Source organism: Dermacentor albipictus, chromosome 8, assembly GCF_038994185.2.
Source record: "Dermacentor albipictus isolate Rhodes 1998 colony chromosome 8, USDA_Dalb.pri_finalv2, whole genome shotgun sequence".
Lineage (NCBI taxonomy): Eukaryota > Metazoa > Arthropoda > Arachnida > Ixodida > Ixodidae > Dermacentor > Dermacentor albipictus.
In genome coordinates this window covers 68705645-68730762 of record NC_091828.1, presented here as the reverse complement: position 1 = coordinate 68730762, position 25118 = coordinate 68705645, and the positions used below count along the sequence as shown (strand labels likewise).

The following is a 25118-nucleotide window of genomic DNA, read 5'->3' as shown; positions in this document are numbered from 1 at the left end:
CTGAGACTATAGGTCATGTGCTTTGTGTCTGCCCTAAGTACGTGGAAGAGCGTGATAGGTTGGTCAAGGCCTTAGGCGTCTCGACAGCGCACCGTTGTCGGAGGACGTTATTTTAGGCCCTTGGCCAGATGCTCTGTCGAGGTTCAAGGTCATCAAGGCATTACTGAACTTTATAAAACTTACGGGCCTGGATTGCAGACTTTGAGCATGCCAAATTGCTTGCCATATGTTCTACATCTTCCTTCTATCGTCATCGTCACGCATCATGCACCTCTTTCTTCCCTCTTTCTTTCCCTCTTCCCCTTCCCCCAATGCCGAGTAGCTGGCTAGAGGAATATACCTCAGGCCGACCTCTCGGCATTTCGTGTCATTAAACTTCCTTCTCTCTCTTGACTCCTTATGATATTACTAATAAAAGTCGGGCCCTCTGTTAGCTTTCTTCTTGTTCAGGAAATTTCTTTAGTGCTTTTTTGTGTTCTTTCTGTGATACCCTTCTTGGTTGGATCCTTCATCGTCTCTACCCTCACACCACCAGCACAGGGTCCTTGTCTTAATTTGGCAGAAAAGAAAAGCAAGAACAGCTAGTTCCCAACTTCCGTTGTGGGTTCAAGCAGCAGTGGGGACGACACTTTTGTGGAACCTTGCCTGGAAATGGAAATGACAGTGGATGAAAAAACAATTTGCCGCGGGTGGGGAACGATCCCACGTCTTCGCATATGTATATAAACTGCGTCTGTGTACGTCCAAGTACCGGGTATACCTGAACCTTCGCATATAGCAACGAACAGTGGAAATGAAGCCTCAATTGTTTTCTGAGAACACAAGATAAAATTATTCACCATGTACTTCGTCCTGCGACCTATCTTTACGCACAACTCGATCGAAGAAGCGATTGGAATATCTACAGATACTTGCAGAAATACAGACAATCCCGTAGAAATCACAAAACAGAACTTGTGAAAACGACGCATGCAATGAGTATTAACTAATTAGTATTTGTGTAAACTGTGTGCACACAAGGATTGGAACGGTATAGTGGGTCGTCCTCTTCAGTGCTTTTGCTGGTGAACGCCGCTCGCGCTCGGAGTCCGTGCTATACGCCTAGACTATCGCCGCTGCGGTGCTCCTAGTCCGATCAAATAAATGCCTTAAGAACTGCGTTATTCTAAAGCTCCGAGCATGCATATTATTAGCGCACAAAGAACTGAATTCGAATAGTTACAACATTAATAAACATACAGTGGGCACTGAAGGAAGCAGCACAACTTTTGTTTTTGTGCCAATAACCGAGTCCCGTGAGTGACTTGTACGTTGCAATGCACCGAAGATGTCACACTCGGACGGCAGTTGTGTAGGCGCACCAGTGGTGTTTATTTATTAAGGATTTACTTTTTATTCACGGTCTTGAAGCATTGCACTTTAAACTTATTTTACTTGTCTAACCATGGTTAGCAGGTTGGCTTCTTCGTTTTTGAACTATTCGTGGTTTCCTGGCTTCATGCCCTCACCATTACTGGAATCGTGTTACATTTAGGAGTACGCTGAAGCTAAACCGTAAGAAAGATGATCGAGGGTTATGAAGTAGAGATGACAACAATTAAGCCTATGGAATGAGTGCTAGACTAGAAGCAGGCACTTCTGTTTCCAATATTACCTTGTGCTATAATAACTGAAGCTCATTTCGTTAAAGAAGAGATAGTCGTGGTTATCAAAACAATAAAACCTATCATCAATTACTTCTCATGCGCTGATAAGAAAAAGGAAGGCTGTGGAGCTTGTCAGTATTTCTGCAGGTTTGCCGAGCCCTGCAGTTCTATAACTGTTGTCTTCCAGCTAAGTTTGGTGGCGTCGTTGCTAGTCGACAAAATTTTACATACTTCTTTCTTCTGTTTTGGCGGCACGCAACGAAAATGTATTCATGTCTCTCGCACATTGTTGCAGCGTGTGAGGCGTGTTATCGTTCCAGATGTTCGATGCTCTGTTTTCTTTCTTTTGGTTAGGTGTCTGCTACATACATTTTCTCCGCAGAAATCTGTGTATTTAAGAACCTATTGTAAGAGAGGATAACCATTTTTGGGGCGAGTTGGTGTTTACTTGACGCGATGCTTTTTATCGCAAGAAACTCGAAAAAATAAGAAAACAACGAAAGTCGAAAGGAAAGGAAACACGAGCGCTCGCTACATTTATAACTGTTTATTCTGGAAACAGAGCACTCTATACATACACAAATATACATATGCGCAAACGCATAAAACACGCAAAGGACTCGAGTCAGCCGAAGGCATTGTTATGACTTCTTATTGCTTAGGAATCTCAATTATGAATCATAAAGCGTAACAGCTAGTTTGACCCACGCTGGCTAGACCAGTGATTTGGATTTCGTAAGCCTCTCACAGTTCACGTTCACGGCTACACGTTTTGGACGACGCCCAGATCCCGGATGACAGCGGCGTGCTTCGAAAAGGACCCAAATACGGACGGATATGCGAAGTATGGTGGATGGGGCAAGCCGTCAGGCAATCCATTAGAAAGAATTGAACTAAATGTTGTGTTAAGAAGATCTGCAATCTCAGGGAGCGGAAGTCCGGAGCTATTGATAAGTGATATCTCATTCCGTTGATTATGATAAATAGTTTTCCAAAGTCGCTTCGGGTTAGTTTGTAGCATAGCTGGTAAAGTGGTAGAAAGAAAGTTGTGTTGAGTTTGACAGCTTAACTTGTCATATTTTTTTTCCACTGCATAATACTTCTGCCATGTGGAAGAAGAATTGGATCGTTGGGCTGATCGAACAAGCCGTTTTTTCTTATTATTTAGCTGTTTGAGGTATAGATTAAACCATGGTGATGCTGTTCTTTCTGCTATTGTAATGGTGGGGATGTAAAGACGTGTAAGGCGTTGCATCTCTGCTTTGAAAAGCAGCCAGTTCGACTAGAGAAAATTTAGTGGAAAGTTAGCGACGAACGCATCGCAGTACTCAGATAATTCTCGGTTCATGCTGACATAGTCCACTTTATCATACAGTGTAAGTGTTTCTCGATTTTCCTTTGTTTCTTCAGCACATCGCAATGAAACGAAATGTGTACTGTCAGGTGGTCGCTCAAACCGCGCAATAAGGTGACAGGGGTAAAGTTATCAGGGTGAGTTGCTAATACAAGATCTAAAACGTTGTACGAGAGAGCAGTAACACGTGATGAGTCAGTGACGAGCTGCGTTAAGCCGAATGCTATACACGTGTTTATGATATCGCTAGCGGGGCTGCTTATAGATAACGTAGAGGCAGGATCGGAGCAATCAATAGTTGGAAAATAATATCGTCAATCAGAAGGACAGGACTGTTAGGATATGTTTTTGTTAACGTATTTAAGGCTTCATGAAGTAAAGGTGTGAAAGAACTGTCGGTACGGGGAGACCGATGGCAAATACCAATCAAAACGTGCGGGTGTGTAGCAATGCATCAAATGCAAATCATTTCCAGTTGTGAAGAGAGGTTTACAAGTGAACAACTTGAATGGCGATTAATACACCCCCACCGCGTTAGTTATCGGATCTATTTTTCCGAAAAATGTCAAAATGCGAGAGGTAAGGGAGAATTTCGGTATCATCGATTTATCTCTTGAGCCATGTTTCTGTTAGTAGTAAAACATCACAATAAGTTGAGCCTATCAGACTGCACAGTGCATCACGCTTGTGAGCAACACTTCGAATGTTAGCGAGCAGGAATGATAAACGCTGACTGTTCCATGAATGTGGTCTACAATTTGGCCTCAATGATGGCTAAAGGCCTTACTCAATCACCTGGTTAGAAGTGTGGTTGAAGTAGTAGGTTTTTTCACCTGCGTTAAGCTTTTTATGTCGCAACTCGTACATCAGCTTACGGGCCCTTCCTAACTCGATGAGGTGTTTCTGGACAAGGCGCGGGCTTGGGGCGAGATCTTATGCAATGGCATTGCAAATATCTTAGACCTTTTGAGCGGAAGGAAGGACAAGATCTCTGCTTTTAAAGTATGCGAACCTCGCAATTATAGGCCTTCACTTTCCCAATTTGGAAAGACCCAACGCGATGTGCACGCTCATTATCAGGTGGTTCTATTTGTACATCTAAATATTGTTTACAATGTGAAAAAATTATTTTCTTAGAATCAGACAATGATTATTTTGGTTTATCAGTGATGTTGAAAAAAAGAACGTTATTTCTTCTAGACCAATTTTCAGCATCGTTTATCCGGGCAGACAGTGCACCTACCTGTGCCGAATTTTCAGAGCTTATCTCATGAACTTCGCCCGATTCAATCTGCATGTCGTCGATACCAGCAAAGGCTGTCTGAATTTTGTCTAGCCGTGCCTTAATTTCACTGAACGTTTTATCATGATCAACTAGTCTTTTTTCAATAGACTTTAGTTGTTCAAGCTTTACCTTCTGACCAGTTTGCAGTTCTTTGAAAACATTAAGAATCTCTTTGTCAGGGACGGAGTTAGATGCGATATCACCAGTTAGCATGAGAAGCTTTAACAGCATTGGCGCACACTCACTCGCAATGGAACAATAGCGCCGTTGACCCGGCAGTACAAAGCTTGCACGCTGGCTACTAGGCTTTGCGTAAAAGAAATAAGAGTTCCTTACCTGCACCAGGAGGAAGCGTGCAACGTTAGCACGGGGCATCGGTAGCTTGCTGCTGGGCCCTGAGTGAGTGAATGCCACGATGCTTGCAGAAATAGTCGGCGGCCGTGTACAAAGCACATCGCGCGGACCGCGATGTGCTCCTGTCAGTGAGCCGGTGATCTGAAGCCCAGGACGGCCCATTGGCTCCACCGCAATACGCCCGCATACCGGATGTTTTGCGCCTGTAGTTAACCTGGCGACAGATTCGGGGCACGGGGCGCGAATGCTGCAAGGCTGCAGAAGCTGCGATCTCCAAAGTCCCAGGAACTGCACCAGGAATAAGCGTGGAACGTTAGCATGGGCCATCGCTAGCTTGCTGCCTGGCCCACCCATTTTAGTTTCCAGTTCTGCTCTTTGGTTCTGGTTAGATGGTTCTGTTAGAATGAACGTCTGTTGTGTTATCGAGCAGGCCCTTCCAGTGTCGGTGGGGACAGTAATGTACGATGAAAATTTGCGCATGCTTTTGCAATGCTGGTTCCGTTTCTACAATTGGTAACGAAATCATGTTTTGGACGTTTGGGAAAGAAGTTCAACTTGTTCATGGTGTGCGGACGCCAACATGGGAGAGTATTGCACAGCTGTTGGGCGCACACTTGTTTTACATACGTTAACCATATGTACACGAACTATCAGTTCTAATATTTAAAATTCGGGTAGACTCAATCGGGATTGCAGCCGCAATGAGGTGAGTGAAATGTCACATGCATGCAGGAGGTGGAGTATGGGTAGGCCCTGAGGTACAGAATTAACCTAACCAAGCAGAAACGTTTGATTTATTTACGGATCAGCTAATTAATGGTGAATAAATTCGGGGTCGCACGTACTGAAAACACGACACGATCATGAAGCACTCCATTGCAGGGCCCCGGCCACGGCGGCCACATTTCGATGGGGGTGAAATGCGAAAACACCCGTGTGCTTAGATTTAGGTGCACGTTAAAGAACCCCAGGTGGTCGAAATTTCAGGACTCCTCCACTACGGCGTGCCTCATAATCAGAAAGTTGTTTTGGCACGAAAAACCCCATACTTTTCCTTCCATTGCAGGGGGAGTCCGAGCTAATTCTGACCATTACAGATATTATTGCGTGCAGCATTCTCACGGTAAACGGACGTTTTGCCATTTCGATCCCTTCGAAATGCGACCGCCGCTGTCGGGATTCGAACCGGTGCCCTGGGTCTTTCTAGCGAAACGCCAAAACCACTAAGCCACCATGACTGGTCGGCCGTACTTAAGCGACAGCTAGTAGAGGTCTTGCGGTCTAATTTCGCAATCATCGCGCACGCTCCTTTTTAGTGGCCGGCCCGCTTACTTTGGAGAGTCTTACGATACGTAACGCGAACTCAAATAACATTACAATCAGTACGATGTTTTCAAGAGACTGCGTGAATGAAATATGTAAAGGACGTGCATTTTTAACACAGAAGCAAGTAAGTATACGCTAACGAAACAGGATTTGCCACGCCAGGCAGGCATGGGCCAACTACCAGAATTTCATCTGGAGGGTAATGAATTGAAGTTGTTTTTCTTATTTATGGCAAATGTTGCTAGAGGCGGGAGTTTGAAAATCATCTCCTCTAGAAGCGCGATCTCAGCGAAACGAACAAAAATTGCGCAAGTTTAACCTTGCCACCATAAGGAGCTCAGATGAAGCGGGAAGGCGTAATACTTGAAAGCATGAATGTGTCGTTGTTCAGGATGCATGGGCATGTAGTATACACGATAGCAAGTTATGTTTCTTATTGGTATTTAGTTTTGTTACAATTCTTTCGTGTTTCTGCACTTTTGTTTCCTTACTTCAACTTGTATACATTTTCAATGTCAGTTCTGGTCCTTGTCTGTTCTTTAAATTGTATCGTCATTCATTGTCTCGCGGCTGGATGTTCTATGAACCCGAACAACCTAGCCCAATCTTCAACGCAATGTAGCTATGTACATTCAACCATGTGTCCGGAGTCGTTTGCAATCTAAAGTAGGAGGACCAGAGAAAGAGGAACGGCGATGCAACGCACACTTATACCGAGACGTTTATACTATACTTTAGGGAAGATCAGTTATAACAAGAGTGCAGCAAGAATCAAAATCAGGACACGACTACTGCATTTTGTACAGCTTCAAACGCGCTGCAGTCACCGGAAAATCGGGCTTCACGTGGATTACGCACCCGCTCCCATTTGGTCGGAAAGTTTTGACCGACGTGGCTTGCCAACTGATGTGTCCGAGCCGCGTGTGGTCTCCACTGCCCTACAGCATGTGTGGTGACGATAACCGGTTTCTTAAAAAGTGTGAACTTGCTTTCTTGCAGAAGGCAGTCTTATGTTGACGGAAAAAATGTTTCACAAAGATTGGGGGCACACAGCAGCGTTTCGAAGCCTGGTGTACAGGCTGTAGCAAAGCTATATGCCACCAGCGATCCACTGCTGAGGATCAAGCTTGGGCCAATGGCGACTAGCAGGACCAGACAGCGCAAAGGCCACACGACCGATGTTGTGGTTGTTGTTGTCCTGAGTGGCCGTGGCACATACCCACAGTGGGGGATTGGCCGAGAATCGGGTGGTTCAATTAGGTGCCTAAAAATAATAATAACAACAAGGGAGTAAACAATTTGAGCATCGGAGTTTAAAAGTGAATGTTTTGTGTTTGGAGAAAAAGAAAATAGTGAGAAGAAAACCGGTATCAGACAATAATAGTAAGAATAAGAATAATTGCTGTCGAGCCTCAATTACAGCACACACCCACTAGGGAAGATCGCGATTGCATTCTTCAACGGTTTTTGGCAAGTTGTAAAACAGATTCGCGAAATGCAGGTGGGGTGAGGGCAACGGACGGATGATCAAATTGGCTATGCCCTCGCTAAGGAAGCACCATTAAACTCCTTTAAAACCAAACAAGACAAACACGGTGTAAAAAAAGGCACTGCGAGAATGCTAAGCTATGAGCAATCTCAAATATTGAGGGCAAATAAAATTGTTCAAGCGAAAAAAAAAGTGGCACTGTTCCGAACCGAGCCCACCAGCCAACCAATCACGGCTCGGCCAGTGAGTAGGGTTCAAGCCTTGACCCCCGGGATCGGAGCCAACCTGGGCCACAGGTGCCACCGGTGGCGGGCATTGCTTTACTCTAACCCGCCTCCTACCGAGCCCCTGCGGTGGTTGTCCAAACTCGGTCATGGCTCTGGTGAGAGAGTTGATGTTGCAGTAATATATATGCTTATCGATCCCAGTGTTTAGCTTGATCAACCAAAGAGGACAATGAAGAGAGTTGAAAATAAGCGGTGACATGGCCTTTCTGTTCCAGTCTTTAGCTTTGCCAAGTAGAAGAGGACAAAGGAAAGAGTTGAAAATAAATGAAGATGTAATCGCTGAGCATATTTTTTCTTTGGTTTTTATGCCCCAAAACTATATGCTGCGATTTTATCGCTTGTTTATTGATTTGTAATTACTTTACGGCATTTTCAAATCCTTCTATTTGGTCAATTCATTTGTGGGTATGATCCATTTTCCGCGACTACAATAACAACGGCTTTGGCAATACAACAGCACCAACATAGAAAGCCTCAGCTGAGAGAACCCGTTCAACGAATGTTTGCGTGAGTGTTGGTTGATTAGGCCTCTTATGTAAATTATTTAGCTTGAACCTGTCATACCTCTTAAGGCAATCACGTCGGCGCTGACCTATAAATTCTTTCATGAGCAAGGGCCCAGTTCTTGGTTAGTCCTCCTAGCAGCCTGATGGTTTGACCTTGGCATCGTTATTTTGTAGCAGAGTTAGCGACATTCCTGTCGCACTGGTGCCATCGAGCGGGAATTTTTGTGATGAACAACTCGGGCGTTTTCCAGGCGGAGCTCAAGTTAATGACATTTAAACTCCAGATGGTAAGCAATGTCCGTTAATTTCGGAAGGTGTGGTAAGGTGCGTATGTCATCGGAAGATCGAAACTTTATAGCAGGCCTTGGAATGTGCGCCATTTGCATGTGTTCCGGTGAGCGTTTTGTCCCGCCACATTTATCACGTACGAAAGCAACATTTGCGCCGAGTTGTGCCAAGCCCAACAAAGGCTTTTTATAACATGTCCGTTTTTGCGTCTTAGCTTTATGCTGACATAACCACCTCGAAGGCGGTTAAAAAAGGTACCACTGTGTCGTTATCGCTAGGTTTGCTGGTACCTTCTGCCTATCGGAAAGATAGTGTAGCCGCTCATTTTAAGACTTAGACCTTTCGTTACCAGTTCTGTTCTTTGTCGTAGCTGTTCGCGTTCTGGCTATAGTGCAGGAGGTTGGAACCTAAATTCATGCTGTTACGCCCATGGCGAATGTGATCCCTCTAATGAGGTCACAACGTCGCTGTAAAAGTCCTGTCTTTTTGAATTAAGCTATCCAGCAGCTTTATCGAAATGCTCGGCAAGAGCTCATGAAATTATTGTATACCCAACTTATTGCAGAGGCCAGGATATTCACGGAGAGAGGCTGTTGCAGTTGTCAAGGTTAGGTCCTTTGCATATTCTGACGTTACTGCGAAGCAGCGTGCAATAAATTAAGCTAAATAGTCCCGACTTATCGAGTCAGTAGCGGAAAATGCGATGAAAGAGTCTATGCAGCCTAATATTGCTACCGTTTTTCAACAGCAACTGCGTAATGACCTGAGCTTGCAACCTCTTTTTGTCGCGCATCACACTACCAAAGTTAGTGGCCAGTTCTCTATACGCGATGGCTCACTATGTAAAACCGACTACTTCGCCATTGGGACTCGCTTCCGTCTCGTTGTTGTAGAAAGTCTTCGAAGTGACGTGCTACCAGGCATGCATGACGAAGCGACATACGTTCTGATTCGACCGCACACTGCAGCGTGTCAAGGGGCCCTTTTACTTGCCGCAGATGCATCACACAACAGAGAAATTTGTGTTGAGCTTTGAATAAAGGCCACGTCGCAAGCGACCTTCAAGCCATCCCAGTCTGCAGGAGAGTTACATGCAGCCATCGAAGCGGTTTTCATCGCAGTGTGTCATCGCCAGTGGCACGCGATAAAGGCAATCGGCGTCGGCTCGACGGTGGTCACTCCTGTAAGTTTTAAGGAAGTCATTCTTGAAGTCATAAATCTGATCTTGCCAAGCCAAAAGACGCATCTCAAGGACTTACAAGGAAGTATAAAGAATGCTGGTAGGTCATGATCTTGAATGCGCGACCGTGATTATCAAAGCCCGAATTCTGAACAGGAATACTGTTCAGAATTTCAGAATAGGAAGTTGATGCTTAGATTTCCTAGGTATACTTGACTGTTGCACGAAGTACATTTAGCGAAAAGTACATTTCGCGCTTCGGTATGTCTTCTTTCTTCTTTCCCTTTTCCTCAAATGTATTCCGCGTCACTATACCTAGGACATTCTTGCTCCATGACATAACATAAAAAGCCAACAAACACTGACACCAAGGACAAAATAGGGGAAATTACTTGTGCTTAATAAATGAAATCAAGAAACGAAAAAATAATGGAAATTAAAGTGGATGAAGAAACAACTTGCCGCAGGTGGGGACCGAACCCACACCTTCGAATTTCGCGTCCGATGCTCTACCAAGTGAGGCACCGCGGCGCTGTTTCCCCATCCACTTTCTTGGGTATTTACGTGTACTAGTAGAACCCGGCAGTGTTAGCCAGCGCCGCCTGTCAGAGACCTTGGCGGCGGATGTGGAACGTCATTCATGCCGCAGGCGTCACGAGAACGTGATCTTTTTGGGTGAAGGCAACTGGTGAATAAACCCACACATGCTACCTGAAGGCATCAATGTTGCCGGATTCGAGACCCTCGTTATGTGATAACCGAGAAGAGAGGGGGTTAACCAAGGGTCCCGATTTTTCTTTGTCATATTATAAGAAGCCAACAAACACTGACACCAAGGACAACATAGGGGAAATTACTTGTGCCTAATAAATGAAATAAAGAAACGATAAATTAATGGAAAGTAAAGTGGATGAAAAAACAACTTGCCGCAGGTGGGAACCGAACCCACAACCCACAAATGTATGCAAATAAATATTCCGAAGGCGCATGTCTTCGCCGGTGCTTAGCCGAGAGCAACATCTCACTGGCTAAACAGAAAACCGCGCTGAGCGCTGGCTACTATTGCCCAGTTTCTGAACGTACGAAGAAAAAAACCAGTGGACGTGAAAAAGTCTCAAATATGAATTTCTTCATTTATTTCTTAATTTCCTAAAGGGCTCTTGTTCAGACATTACATGAAGGAGTGGGGGGTTAGTGACAAAGATAGATACCAAAAATTGCAAACGGATATTCTCCATAAATCGCATGAATGCAAGTGGGTCCGTGATACTGGCAACTTCGGTGGGCAGGCCATTCAAGTCGCCTGTTGTGCGCAGAAACAATGATTGCTGAAAAGTCACGGCAAGAGCTTGTGGGGGATATACTGTGTTAGGGTGACTGGTACGGGCAATGCGATTTGCTCTAATTATGAAAAAGGTTAAGACTTGCTATTCTATGGCGTGAGGCTAGAAAATTTGAGTTTATTTGGGCTTTTAGTGCTGAGATGCTTGAAATAAACGAACAAGTTGACAGTATAAATCGTGCCGCGTGGTGGTGAACCGACTCGAGGGTGTTACTAAGGTTATTTTGTGGTGGGAGTAAAAAATAGCATCGGCAAACCCCAGCTTGGGCCACACAAAGGTAAGAAAAGCAAGTTGTTTATTAGAGGGAGGAGCGAGGGAAAGGATACGTTGTAGATAACCTAGAGTACGATTAGCAGAACTTATTATGTGGCTAACATGACAGGTCCAAGTTTAGTCATGCGAGATATGCAGACGAAGATGTTTGAATGAATCAGTTGTTTCAATCTCCGTGTTATTGATGCTATATTTAGGCAAATCGTAATTATGACGACGATGAATAGACATTAACACGGCTTTAGCTACATTTAATGACATGAGCCAAGTTTTAAACCAGTTTTGTAAGCGCGATAGGTCGTTTTGTAACATCAAGTGGTCGATGGGGTTAGTAACTGCTCGGTAAACCACACAATCATCTGCAAAGGGTCGGGTATGAGAAGAAATATTACAAGGCAGGTAATTGATGTATATTAGGAAAAGGAGGGGACCAAGTACGGTACCCTCAGGAACGCCTGAAAGCACGGGTGTTAAGGATGAAGAGTGTGAGTAAGCGCATACGAACTGCTGACCGTTAGTTAAAACCCTCGAAACCAAGCTTAGAACACAAGAATCAATGTCAAGATGGGATAACTTCATTAAGAGGTGACCATGTGTGACCTTATCGAACGCTTTTTTCAAAATATAAAAATATTGTGTTAGTCGTCATATCACGATCTAGGTTTAAATGTAAGTCGTGCAAGATGAGAGGAAGTTGAGTGTCACAGTAATAATTTTTGCGGAAAGCGGGTTGACTTGGGTGAAACAAATTGACGGATGTTAGGAAGTTAGCAATAGGCGAGTATAAAACATGTTCCATTGTTTTACAAGGCATGCTTTTTATGGAAATTTGGCGGTAGTTACTCGGTGATGATCGGCTTCTGTTCTTGAAGACTGTGATGGCCTTACCCACCTGCCAGTCATGTGGAATTGAAGCGCTGCTAAGCGATGCCTGGAATATGAGTGGTAAAAACAGGATACGCACATGTTTAGTATTTTTTAGAACTTTGGCATTGATACCGTCTACTGCTGTTGAGGACGAGTTCTTCAGTGGTTCAATTACTTTGACAATGCGAATAGATTCGAATGTGATATTTTGCATGAGCGGATATGCGAAGTATGGTGGATGGGGCAAGCCGTCAGGCAATTCATTAAAAAGAACCGAACTAAATGTTGTGTTAAGAAGATCTGCAATCTCAGGGATAGGAAGTCCGGAGCTATTGATAAGTGATATCTCATTCCGTTGACTATGATAAATAGTTTTCCAAAATCGCTTCGGGTTAGTTTGTAGCATAGCTGGTAAAGTCGTAGAAAGAAAGTTGTGTTGAGTTTGACAGGTTAACTTGTCATATTTTTTTTTCACTGCATAATACTTCCGCCATGTGGACGAAGAATTGGAACGTTGGGCTGATCGAACGAGCCGTTTTTTTTATTATTTACCCTCTTTGAGGGATACATTAAACCATGGTGATGTTGTTCTTTCTGTTATTGTAATGGTGGGGATGTAAAGACGTATAAGGCGATGCATCTCTGCTTTGAAAAGCAGCCCGCTCGACTCGAGATAATTTAGTGGAAAGTTAGCAACGAACCTATCGATGTACTCAGATTATTCTCGGTTCATGTTGACATAGTCCCCGTTACCATAGAGTGTCAGTGTTTTTCGATTTTTTTTTGTTTCTTCAGTACGTTGCAATGAAAAGTAATATGCACTGTTGGGTGGTCGCTCATACCGCGCAATAAGAAGACAGGGGTAAAGTTATCAGGGTGAATTGTTACTAAAAAATCTAAAATGTTGGACGAGTGATCAGTAACACGTGTTGAGTCAGTGACGAGTTGCATTAAGCCGAATGTTATACACATGTTTAGGAAATCGCTAGCGGTGCTACTTTTAGTTAATGTGGAGGCAGGATAGGACCAATCATTACTTGGAAAATTAATATCGCCAGACAGAAGGACAGGAATGTTAGGATATGTTTTTGTTAACGTATTTAAGGCTTCATGAAGTAAAGGCGTGACAGGACTGTCGGTACTGGGGGACCGTTAGCAAATACCAATCAGAGTGTGCGGCTATGTAGCAATGCATCGAATCAAAATCATTTCCAGTTGTGAAGAGAGGCTTACAAGTGAACAATGTGAATATAACCAACCCTTATATTATTGATTACGAGAAAGCGTTTGATTCTGTCGAAACCTCAGCAGTCATGGAGGCATTACGGAATCACGGTGTAGGCGAGCCGTATGTAAAAATACTGAAAGATATCGATAGCGGCTCCACAGCCACCATAGTCCTCCGTAAGCACAGCAACCAAATCCCAATAAAGAAAGGCGTCAGGCAAGGATATACGATCTCTCCAATGCTATTCAAAACATGTTTACAGGAGGTATTCAGAGACCTGGATTGGGAAGAATTGCGGATAAAAGTTAATGGAGAATACCTTAGGAACTTGCGATTCGCTGATGATATTGCCTTGCTTAGTAACTGAGGGGACCAACTGCAATACACGCTCACTGACCTGGAGAGGCAAAGCAGAAGAGTGGGTCTAAAAATTAATCTGCAGAAAACTAAAGTAATGTTTAACAGTCTCGGTAAAGAACAGCAATTTATAATAGGTAGCGAGGCACTGGAAGTGGTAAGGGAATACATCTATTAGGGCAGGTAGTAATGGCGGATCCGGATCATGAGACGGAAATAATCAGAAGAATGGGCTGGGGTGCGTTTGGCAGGCATTCTCAGATCATGAACAGCAGGTTGCCATTATCCCTCAAGAGAAAAGTGTATAATAGCTGTTTCTTACCAGTACTCACCTACGGGGCAGAAACCTGGAGGCTTACGAAAAGGGTTCTACTCTAATTGAGGACGACGCAACGAGCTATCGAAAGAAGAATGATGGGTGTAACGTTAAGGGATAAGAAAAGAGGAGATTCGGTGAGAGAAAAAACGCGAGTTAATGACATCTTAGTTGAAATCAAGAAAAAGAAATGGGCATGGGCAGGACATGTAATGAGGAGGGACTGGATTGCAAGGCAAGGGAAGCGTAGCAGGGGGCGGCAGAAAGTTAGGTGGGCGGATGTGATTAAGAAGTTTGCAGGGACGACATGGCCACAATTAGTACATGACCGGGGTTGTTGGAGAAGTATGGGAGAGACCTTTGCCCTGCAGGGGGCGTAACCAGGCTGATGATGATGATGATAATACACCCCCATCGCGTTAGTTATCGGATCTATCTTTCCGGAAAATGTCAAAATACGAGAGGTAAGGGAGAATTTCGGTATCATCGATTGATCTATTAAGCCATGTTTCTGTTAGTAGTAAAACATCTCAAGAAGATGAGCCTGTTAGACTGCACAGTGCATCACGCTTGGGAACAACACTGCGAATGTTAGCGAGCAGGAATGATAAACGCTGACAGTTGCCTGGATGCGGTGTACAATTTGGTCTCAATGATGGCTAAAGGCGTTCCTCAATGATCTGGTTAGAAGTGTGGTTGAAGTAGTAGGTTTTTTCAACTACGATAAGCTTTTCATGTCGCAAATTATATCGCACTTAACGGTCGCTTGCAAACTCGTTGAGGCGTAAATGAAGTTCGATGAGGTGCGTGCTTGGGGCGAGATCTTGTGCAACAGCATAGCACGTATCTTTAAACTTCCGAGCCGAAGAAAGGACAAGATCTTTGCTTTAAAAGAGAGCGAACCTCACAATTATAGGCCTTCACTTTCCGATTTGCAATGACGCAATGCAATGTGCACGCTCAATATCACGCGGTTAAATTTGCACATCTAAATATTGTTTACAATGTGCAAAAACGATTTTCTGAAGATCAGACCATGATTCTTTTGTTTTATCAGCGATGCTGTAAAAAACAAGGTTATTTCTTCTAGATTTATTTTTAGCATCGTTTATCCGGGAAGATAGTGCGCCTATCAGTGCCGTATTTTCAGTGCTTATCTCATGAAGTTAGCCCGATTCAATCTGCATGTCGTCGATACCAGCACAGACTGTCTCAATTATGTCTAGCCATGCTTTAATTTCACTGAACGTTTTATCATGATCAGCAAGTTTTTTTAATAGACTTTAGTTGTTAAAGCTTTACCGTGTGGCCAGATTGCAGTTCCTTCAAAACAAAAAGAATGTCTTTGTCGGGGCCGGAGTTAAGATTCGATATCACCAGCTAGCATGAGAAGTTTTAACAGCATTGGCGCACACTGACACGCCATGGAACAATAGCGCCGTGGGCCCGGCAGTACACGGTGGCTACTAGGCTTTGCGTAAAAGCGATAAGAGTTCGTTACCTGCACCAGGAGGAAGCGCGGAACGTTAGCACGGGCCATCGGTAGCTTGCTGCTGGGCCCTGAGTGAGTGAATGCAACGATGCTTGGAGATATAGTCGGCGGCCGTGTACAAAGCACATCGCGTGGACCACGATGTGCTCCTGTCAGTGAGCCGGTGATCTCAAGCCCAGGACGGCCCATGCTGCAAGGCTGCAGAAGCTGCAATCTCCAAAGTCCGAGGAACTGCACCAGGTATAAGCGTGTAACGTTAGCACGGGCCATCGCTAGCTTGCTGCCAGGCCCCACCAATTTTAGTTTCCAGTTCTGCTCTTTGGTTCTGGTTACATAGTTCTGTTAGAATGAACGTCTGTTATGTTATCGAGCACGCTCATCCAATGTCGGTGGGGAGAGTAATTTACGATGAAAATTTGCGCCTGCTTTTGCAATGCTGGTTCCGTTTCTACAATGGGTAACGAAATCATGTTTGGCACGTTTGGAAAAGAAGTTCAGCTTTTTCATAGTGTGCGGACGCCAACATGGGAGAGTATTGCACAGCTGTTGGACGCACACTTTCTTAAATACGTTAACCATAGGTACACGAACTATCAGTTCTAATATTTAAAATTCGGGTAGGCTCAATCGGGATTGCAGCCGCAATGAGGTGAGTCAAATGTCACATGCATGTAGGAGATGGAGTATGGATAGGCCCTGAGGTACAGAAGTAACCTAACCAAGCACAAAAGTTTGATTTATTTACGGATCAGCTAATTCATGGTGAATAAATTCGGGGTCGCACGTACTGAAACCACGACACGATCATGAAGCACTCCATTGGAGGGCCCAGGCCACGGCGGCCGCATTTCGATGAGGGTGAAATGCTAAAACACCCGTGTGCTTAGATTTAGGTGCACGTTAATGAACCCCAGGTGGTCGATATTTCGGGACTCCTCCACTACGGCCTGCCTCATAATCAGAAAGTTGTTTTGGCACGTAAAACCCCATACTTTTTCTTCCATTGCAGGGGGAGTCTGAGCTAATTGTGACTATTACAGATATTGCGTGCAGCATTCTCACGGTAAACGGGCGTTTTCCCATTTCGATCCCTTCGAAATGCGAACGCGGCTGTCGGGATTCAAACCGGTGCCCTGGGTATTTCTAGCGAAACGCCAGAACCACTAAGCCACCACGACTGGTCTGCCGAACTTAAGCGACAGCTAGTAGAGGTCTTGCGGTCTAATTTCGCAGTCATCGTGCACGTTACTTTTTAGTGGCGGGCCCGCTTACTTTGGAGAGTCTAAGATACGTAACGCGAACTCAAGTAACCTTACAATCAGTAGGATGTTTTGAAGAGACCGCATGAATGAAATCTGTAAAGGACGTGTATTCATTAACACAGAAGGAAGCGAGTATTCGCAAACAAAACCGGATTTGCCAGGCCAGGCAAGCATGGGTCAACTACAAGAATTTGATCTCGAGAGTAATGAACCTAAGGTGTTTTTCTTATTCATGGCAAAAGGTACTAGAGGCGAGAATTTGAAAATCATCTCCTCTAGAAGCGCGGTCTCACCGAAACGAACAAAGGTTGCGGCAGTTTAACCCTGCAATCATAAGGAACTCAGATGAAGCAGGAAGGCATAAAACGTGACAGCTCGAGTGCATCGCACAAATATGACGTTCAGGATGCATGGGCATGTAGTATACATGATAGCAAGTCATGTTTTTTTATTGGTATTTAATTTTTGTTACACTTCTTTCGTGTTTCTGCACGTTTGTTACCTTACTTCAGCATGTATACATTTTCAATGTCAGTTCTGGTCCTTGTCTATTCTTCAGATTATATGTTCATTCGTTGTCTTGCGGTTGGATGTTCAATCAACCAGAACAACCTACCGCAATGTTCGTCGCAATGCAGCTATATACATTGAACCATCTTTCCGGGGTGGTTTGCAATCTAAAGTAGGAGGACCAGGGAAAGAGGAACGGTGATCCAACACACACTTATACCAATCAGTTTATACTGGACTTCAGGGAAGATCACTTATAACACGAGTGCAACAAGAATAAAAATCGGGACAGGGCTACTGCATTTTGTACAGCTTCAAACACGCTGCACTCACCAGAAAATCGGGCTTCTCGTCAAGTACGCACCCTCTCCCATTTGGTCGGAAAGTTTTGACCGGCGTGGCGTCCAATTGATGTGTCCGAGCCGCGTCTGGTCTCCACTGCCCTACAGCATGCGTGGTGTTGATAACCGGTTGGTCCAGAAGTGTGAACTTGCTTTCCTGCAGAAGGCAGTCTTATGTTGAGGAAAGAATGTTGCACAAAGATTGGGGGCACACAGCAGCGTTTCCAAGCTTGGTGTTCAGGCTGTAGCAAAGCTATATGCCACCAGCGATCCACTGCTGAGGATCAAGCTTGGGCCAATGGCGACCAGCAGGACAAGACAGCGCAAAAACCACACTCCCGATGTTGCTGTTGGGCTTCAAATACAGCACACACCCACTACGGAAGATCGCAATTGCATTTTTCAACGTTTTCTGGCAAGTTGTGACAGATTCGCGAAATGCAGGTGGGATGAGAGCGATGGACGGATGATCCAATTGGCTATGCTATCGCAAAAGAAGCCCCATTAAACTCCTTTAAAACCCAGCAAGTTAAACACGGTGTAAAAAAATAGGCATTGCAAGAATGCTAAGCTATGAGCAATCTCAAATATTTAGGGCAAATAAAAGTTGTTCAAGCGAAAAAAAAGTGGCACTGTTTCCAACCGAGCCCACCAGCCAACCAATCACGGCTCGGCCAGTGAGTAGGGTTCTCGCCTTGACCCCCGGGATCGGAGCCAACCTGGGCCACAGATGCCACCGGTAGCGGGCATTGCTTTACTCTAACCCGCCCCCTACCGAGCCCCTGCGGTGGTTGTTCCACTCGGTCATGGCTCTGGTGAGAGAGTTGATCTTGCAGTAATATATATGCCTATCTGTTCTAGTCTTTAGCTTTGCCAAGTAGAAGAGGACAAAGAAAAGAGCTGAAAATAAATGGAGATGCAATCGCTGAGCATATTTGTTTCTTTGTTTTTTATGCCCCACAACAATAGGCTGTGATTCTATTGCTTGTTTATTGATACTTAATTACATGACGTCATTTTCAAGTCCGTCTATTTGGTTAATTCATTTGTGGGTATGATCCATTTTCTGCGACTACAATAACAACAGCTTTGGCAATACAACAGCAACAATAACATAGAAAGCCTAAGCTAAGGCAACCTCTTCAACGATTGCTTGCGTAAGTTTTGGTTGATTAGGCCTCTTGTGTAACTCATTTAGCTTGGACCGTTAATTCTTGTTGAGGCGATTAGGTCAGCTCTGACATGTAAATTCTCTCGTGGGCCCAGCTCTTGGTTAGCCCTCCTACCGGCCTGACGGTTTGACCTTGCATCGTTCTTCTTTAGCAGCATTAGCAATATTCCTGTGGCACTAGTGTCGTCGAGCGGCGGATTTTTCCTGCGGAACAACTCGGACGTTTTCCAGACGGAGCTAAAGTTATTGACATTTAACTTTCAGATAGTTAGCGATGTGCGTGAATTTAGAAGATGTGGATTGGTGCATATGTCATCAAAAGATCGAACCTTTGTAGCAGACCTTGGAATGTGTGCGATTTGCATGTGTTCCGGTGAGCGCTTTTGTCCCGCCACATTTAGCATGTACGAAAGGCATCACTTGGACCGTGGCATGTAAAGCCCAGCACAGGCTTTTTATAAAGTGTCTGCTTTTGGCGTCTTAGCTATATACTGACATACCCCTTCGAAGACGGTGAAAAAAGCTACCACTGTGCGGTTATCACTAGGTTTGCTGGTACCTTCTGCCTATCGGAATGATAGTGTGGCCGCTCTTTAATACGATTGTACCTTTCGTTTCCAATTCTGTTCTGTGACGTAGCTGTCGGAATTCTGGCTATAGTGCAGGGGGTTGTAACTTAAATTCAAGATGTTACGCCCATGGCGAATGTCATCCCCATAATTAGGGCACAACGTCGCTGCAAAAGTCCTGTCTTTTTGGATCAAGCTATCCAGCCGCTTTCTCGAAACGCTCGGTAATAGCTTATGAAATCATTGTACACCAAAGTTATTGCAGAGGCGAGGATATTCACGGAGAGAAGCTGTTGCAGTTGTCAAGGGTAGGTCATTTGCATATTCTGACAGTACTGCGAAGCAGGGCGCAATAAATTAAGCTAAATCGTCTCAGGTTGTCGAGTCAGCAGCGGAAAATGCAATGGCAACATCTGTGCAGCCTAATATTGTTACCGCTTTCCGACGGGAACATCGTAATGACATAAGCTTGGAACCTCTTTTTGTCGCGGATTACATTACCAAAGCCAGTGGCCGGTTTTTTATACGCGATGGCTTACTTTATAAAACCAACTACTCAGCGTGTGGAGCTCGCTTCCTTATTGTTGGCCAAAAAAGATTTCGAACTGATGTGCTACCAGCCATGCATGATGACGACACGGTTATTTGGGATTCGCCCGCACGCTGTAGCAGGTCCAGGAGAGCTTTTACTGCCCGCAGATGAGTCACACAAGAAAGCGATTCTTGCTGAGCTTGGAATAAAGCTAACGTCACGAACGACCTTCAAGCCATCCCAGCGTGCACGAGAGTAAGAAAGCCATCGAAGCTGTTTTAGTCGGAGTGTGTCGTCGCCAATGATACGTGACAAAGGCAATCGGCATCAGCTCGAAGGCGGTCACTCCTGTAAGTTACAGGAAAGTCTTTCTTGAAGTCGTAAAGCTGATCTTGCCAAACGACAACACGGATCTCAAAGTCTTACAAGGGAGCATAAAGAATGCTGGTCGGTGATGAATGCGCGACCGTAAATATAAATGCCGAATTTATGAACAGGAAAAGAGCCGCAAGACTTTCTTGCTCAAGAACTTCTTGGGAAACTTGGTGCTTAGATTTCCTTTGATTTCCAAAGTTTGGCACTTAAGAAATCGGCACTTTTTAGAGTTCGCAATCAAGCCAACTTTCCCCACACAATCCAAAAGCAGGCTAAAGCGGGTGCTGGGCTCTAGAAACGTACGGCTGAAAATGACATCATCCAGGTAGCACAGGCATATCTCCCACTTGAGTTCGCGCAGAATTGCGTCCGTGAATGTTTTAAAGGTGGAGGGCGCGTTACGAACGAAGCTCGAATGAAATAACGCTACATGATGACGATGACGACGACGACGACGACGATGATGATGATGATGATGATGATGATGATGATGATCAAAATCAAAATCAAAATCATGTTTATTTTTCTAAAGAACTTTGGAAGGAGGCCCGAACAAAAAGTGGAAGCTAGTCCACTTGACGGGGGTTCGGGCCCCCGTCAAGATGATGAAACATCTAAATAATTAACACAAAAAAGGTAAAGTAAATATGTAATCCAAGATTAAAAATAAACTCTGAATAAATTCTAACAAACTCTCCGGTCTCACAAACGCGGTCCTCTCTTTGTCGGCGCGTTGCATAGGTATCTACCAATAGATACCTATGATCGTATATCGAGCGACGAAAAGTAGGGGCAGAACGCAAGCAGCCTATTAGGTCTTCGATTTGCGGGAGCCAGTAGACATTTTTGTGACGGCGTTTAGCTTCCTGTAGTCAATGCCAAACATTCAAGCGCCACGTTTTTTCTTCACCAGTAAAACTAGCGCTGGCCAGAGACTCGGGGAACGTTGGATGGCATTTTTTGTTTACATCTCTTGCGGTTTCTCAGCAATAATGTTACGTTCCGAAGAAGCGACTCGATAAGGTTTCTGTAGGATAGAGTGAGCTCAGGCGGTATGAATCCGATTGCGAGCGTACGAAGATGGAAGAGTGGTACGATTCTCACGTTAGAAGAGTTCAAACACAGAATGTCGGGACAGCATTTGTACCAAGTCGCCGAGTTGACGCCGAGACAGAGACTTGCTGACCATACTCTTTAATTCTTGGTTCAAGTGGGCACATTTGTTTTAATTTGGGAAATTCGTTTTGTCACTGACGACTATAACGAAACTGTACACGTTGTTGTCGAAGACCCCGAGTTCGTGCGTTTGGGAAGTAGCACGGATACGGCAGAACAGTTTAGTGCCTACAATGACATGGTTTGATTGATCACGGACACAACGCTACTAGGCACCAATGTGTCCTTCTTAGCACAGAAATCGGTGCGTGTTTGAACCGTGGCGTCCAATGAGACGCTGGTATCAAGTGCAGCGATGGCTAGCGACCACGGAGGCAGTGTTACCCCGTCAACCACAGGAAATGTATGTTGTCGTGGTCATCCATCAACGATTCCTCACAAAAAGACGGTGTTGAGAGAAAGCTCACTGCTACCGCATTCGACAGCTGCCCCGCGCGTTTGCAAAAATTCCATGCCCAGGATAACTACATATATAAACTGCGGCAGCATGCGTCCGACCGGCGGGAATAACTGAGCCTTCGAATATGGCAACTAACAGTGTAAATGAAGCCCAGTTGTTTTCTGAGAACCCCAATATAAATATAGTCACCGTGTAATTGGTGCTGCGACATAACTTTACGCAAAAATCGATTGACTGAGGAAAACATGGAAGAAGTGATTTCAATATCTAGAGCGACAGGCAGCTGAGCTAGTTGGTAAGGATTCATTATGCAAAAAAGAAGTGAGGCGTGCAGACAGGACACAAGAGCAGAGTTGCCCACTCCTCTATTCTTGTGTCCTGTCTGCACGTCTCACTTCTTTTTCGCATAATGCAATAACTACAGATATATCTACAGAAATGCAGGCAGTCTTGTAGAAATTAAACAACAGAACTTATGAGAGCGACGCACACTATAAGTATTAACTAATTTACATTTGTGTAAACTATGTAGAGAAGGATTGGAATGGTATAGTAGATCCTCCTCAGCGCTTTTGCTCGTGAACACCGCTCGCGCTCGGAGTCCGTGCTATACGCCTAGACTATCGCCGCTGCGCTGCTCCTAGTCCGATCAAATAAACACCTTAACAACTGCCTTATTCTAAGGTTCCGAAGATGCATATTATTAGTGCACAAAGCACAGAATTCGAATAGTTAAAAAATTAATAAACACACAATGGGCACCGAAGGAAGCAGCTCAACTTTTATTTTTGTGAAAACTGGGTTGCTTGAGTCACATGTACGTTGAAATGCACCGAAGTCATCACAGTCAGACGACAGTTGTGTAGTTGCATCCGTGAGGTGTTGATTTTGTAAGGATTTACTTTTTAATCATGTTTTTGAAGCGTTACACTTATAGCTTATATTACTTGTCTAGCCATGGTTGCCAGGTTGGATTCTAGGTTCTCGAACTGTTCGTGATTTTTTCGCTTCATGGCCTCACCATTACTCGAATCATGTTACTTTTACGAGTACACTGAAGCTGCACCATAAAAAGATCATCGAGGGTAATGAAGAATACATGACAAGAATTAAGGCCATGGAATCAGTGCTACACTAGACGTAGGCAGTTCTGCTTGCAATATTACCTTGTGCTATACTGACTGAAGCCTATTTTGTTACAGAAGAGATACACGTGATTATCAAAACAATAAAACATATTTGTAAATACTTCTCATTCGCCGAAATGAGCACAGTACGTGCCCGCTTTTTAGCACTGTATATGCTTCTTTCGTCCTCCTTATCTCACTGAGCCCTATTATATCCCATTTACTACCCTCTAATTCGTCCAATACCATTGCTAGACTCACCTCACTAGATAGCGTTCTAACGTTAAACGTTGCCAGGTTCAGATTCCAATGGCGGCCTGTATTATGTATTGCCACCCATGTGCAGGTCATAAATACCAGGTTCTCTAGCCGAGTGCCATCCGTGCGGTATAACCGAGCTCAGATTGGTCCACCTTGACTGATCAAATAGGGCACCACTGTAGGTTAAATGAGGCGTACAACTCCTGCGGGACCCGCCGTGGTTGCTCAGTGGCTATGGTGTTAGGCTGCTGAGCACAAGGTCGCAGGATCGAATCCCGGCCACGGCGGCCGAATTTCTATGGGGGCGAAATGCGAAAATACCCGTGTACTTAGAATTAGGGGCACGTTAAATAACCCCAGGTGGTCGAAATTTTCGGAGTCCTCCACTACGGCGTGCCTCATAATCAGAAAGTGGTTTTGTCACGTAAAACCCCAAAATTTATTTGTAATTAAACTCCTGCGGAGACGGTAGAGTATCCGTCTTCTGTGCAAGGGGACCGTTATTCAAATCCCGGTGCCGCGCAATTCTTCACCGGAAAATACAAAAAAAGAACCGTGTGTTGAGAAAATTGCACAAACAGGCCTGGAGTGCGGCCTCATCCCGGTGACCAGAACCGGTAACGCACTCTCTCACCAGAGCAGGATTAGCCACCCTGGTGCAGTACTTGGCCACAACCTCCTATATGAATACAACAATCAAACCCCGGCCCTCAGTCCCCAGAAGCCGCGAAGCAACTGACCACGGCGGCGCTCAGATCTGTGACGCTGCAGAGGGTGGTAAGAATACCTGGCTCCGTACAGACGGGGTATGGATGGGCCCTAAGGTACAGAAATGACATAACCAAGCACACAAGTTTTACTTATTTATGGATTAGCTAATTCATGGTGAACTGGGGCTTTACGTGCAGAAATGACGACACGATTATGAAGCGCATCATAGCGGAGGACTCCGGGCTAAGTTTGACAGTCTCAGATATATTGAACGTGCAGCAATCACACGGTAGATGGGTGTTCTTGCATTTCGCTCCCGTAGAGATGCGGCCGGGATTCGAACCGGCGCCCTCGGGCTTTGGGGCGAAACCCCAAAGCCACTACGCCACCACGGCTGGCCTGCAAAACTTATGCGACCGCTAGTAAAGGTTTCACGGTCTAATTTCGCAATAGTGCTCGCTCCTTTTTCGTGGTGGGCTAGCTTTATTTGGTGAGTCCCATGATACCTAGCTAGAACTCAAGTAACCATGCAGTCAGTGCAACGTTTCCCACAGGTCTCATGGATGGCATCTGTAAAGGATCTGCATCCTTTAACGCAGAAGGAAATAAGCATTCGCTAACGAAAGAGGATTTGCCAGGCCAGGCAGGCATGGGCCAGGTGCAAGAACTTTATCTCAAGAGTAATCAGGTGAAGTTGTCTTTTTTGATTATGGGAAAAGTTACTAGAGGCGAGAGTTTGAAAATCATCTCCTCAGGAAGCGCGATCTCAGCAAAACGAAAAAAAAAATGCGCAAGCTTGCCCGTGCCACCTTAAGGAGCTCAGATGAAGTGGGAAAGCACAACACGTGTAAGCATGACTTTATCGCACAAATCTGTCGTTGTTCAGCATGCATGGGCATGCAGTATACGCGATAGCAAGTCTCGATTTTTATTGGTATTTAGTTTGTGCTACACTTCTTGCGTATTTCTGGACTTTTGTTTCCTTACTTCAACATGCATACATTTTCAATGCCAGATCAAGTCATTGTCTGTTCTTCAGTTGATATCGTCATTCGTCGCCATGCGGTTGCATGGTAAATAACCCAGAACAAC

General features: G+C 44.8%; 1 protein-coding gene across 5 annotated transcripts in view; it reads right to left on the bottom strand.

The window, feature by feature from the left end:
• The window catches only part of LOC135914509 (uncharacterized), a 41494-nt gene extending 23429 nt beyond the window's left edge, over window positions 1–18065 (bottom strand). For 3 of the 5 annotated variants that reach the window (XM_065447398.1, XM_065447397.1, XM_065447395.2), the window contains exons 1-3: window positions 17697–18065; window positions 15601–15822; window positions 4622–4927 (exon numbers count right to left, since the gene is read on the bottom strand). In XM_065447398.1, coding sequence (XP_065303470.1) covers window positions 4622–4927; window positions 15601–15780 — 486 coding nt within the window. In that variant the 5' untranslated portion in view covers window positions 15781–15822; window positions 17697–18065. Of the gene's footprint in view, window positions 1–4621; window positions 4928–6823; window positions 7123–15600; window positions 15823–17696 lie in introns of those variants that run through there. The other 2 variants (XM_065447396.2, XM_065447399.1) reach the window with 2 other exon arrangements.
• Between the last annotated feature and the right edge of the window lie 7053 nt (window positions 18066–25118).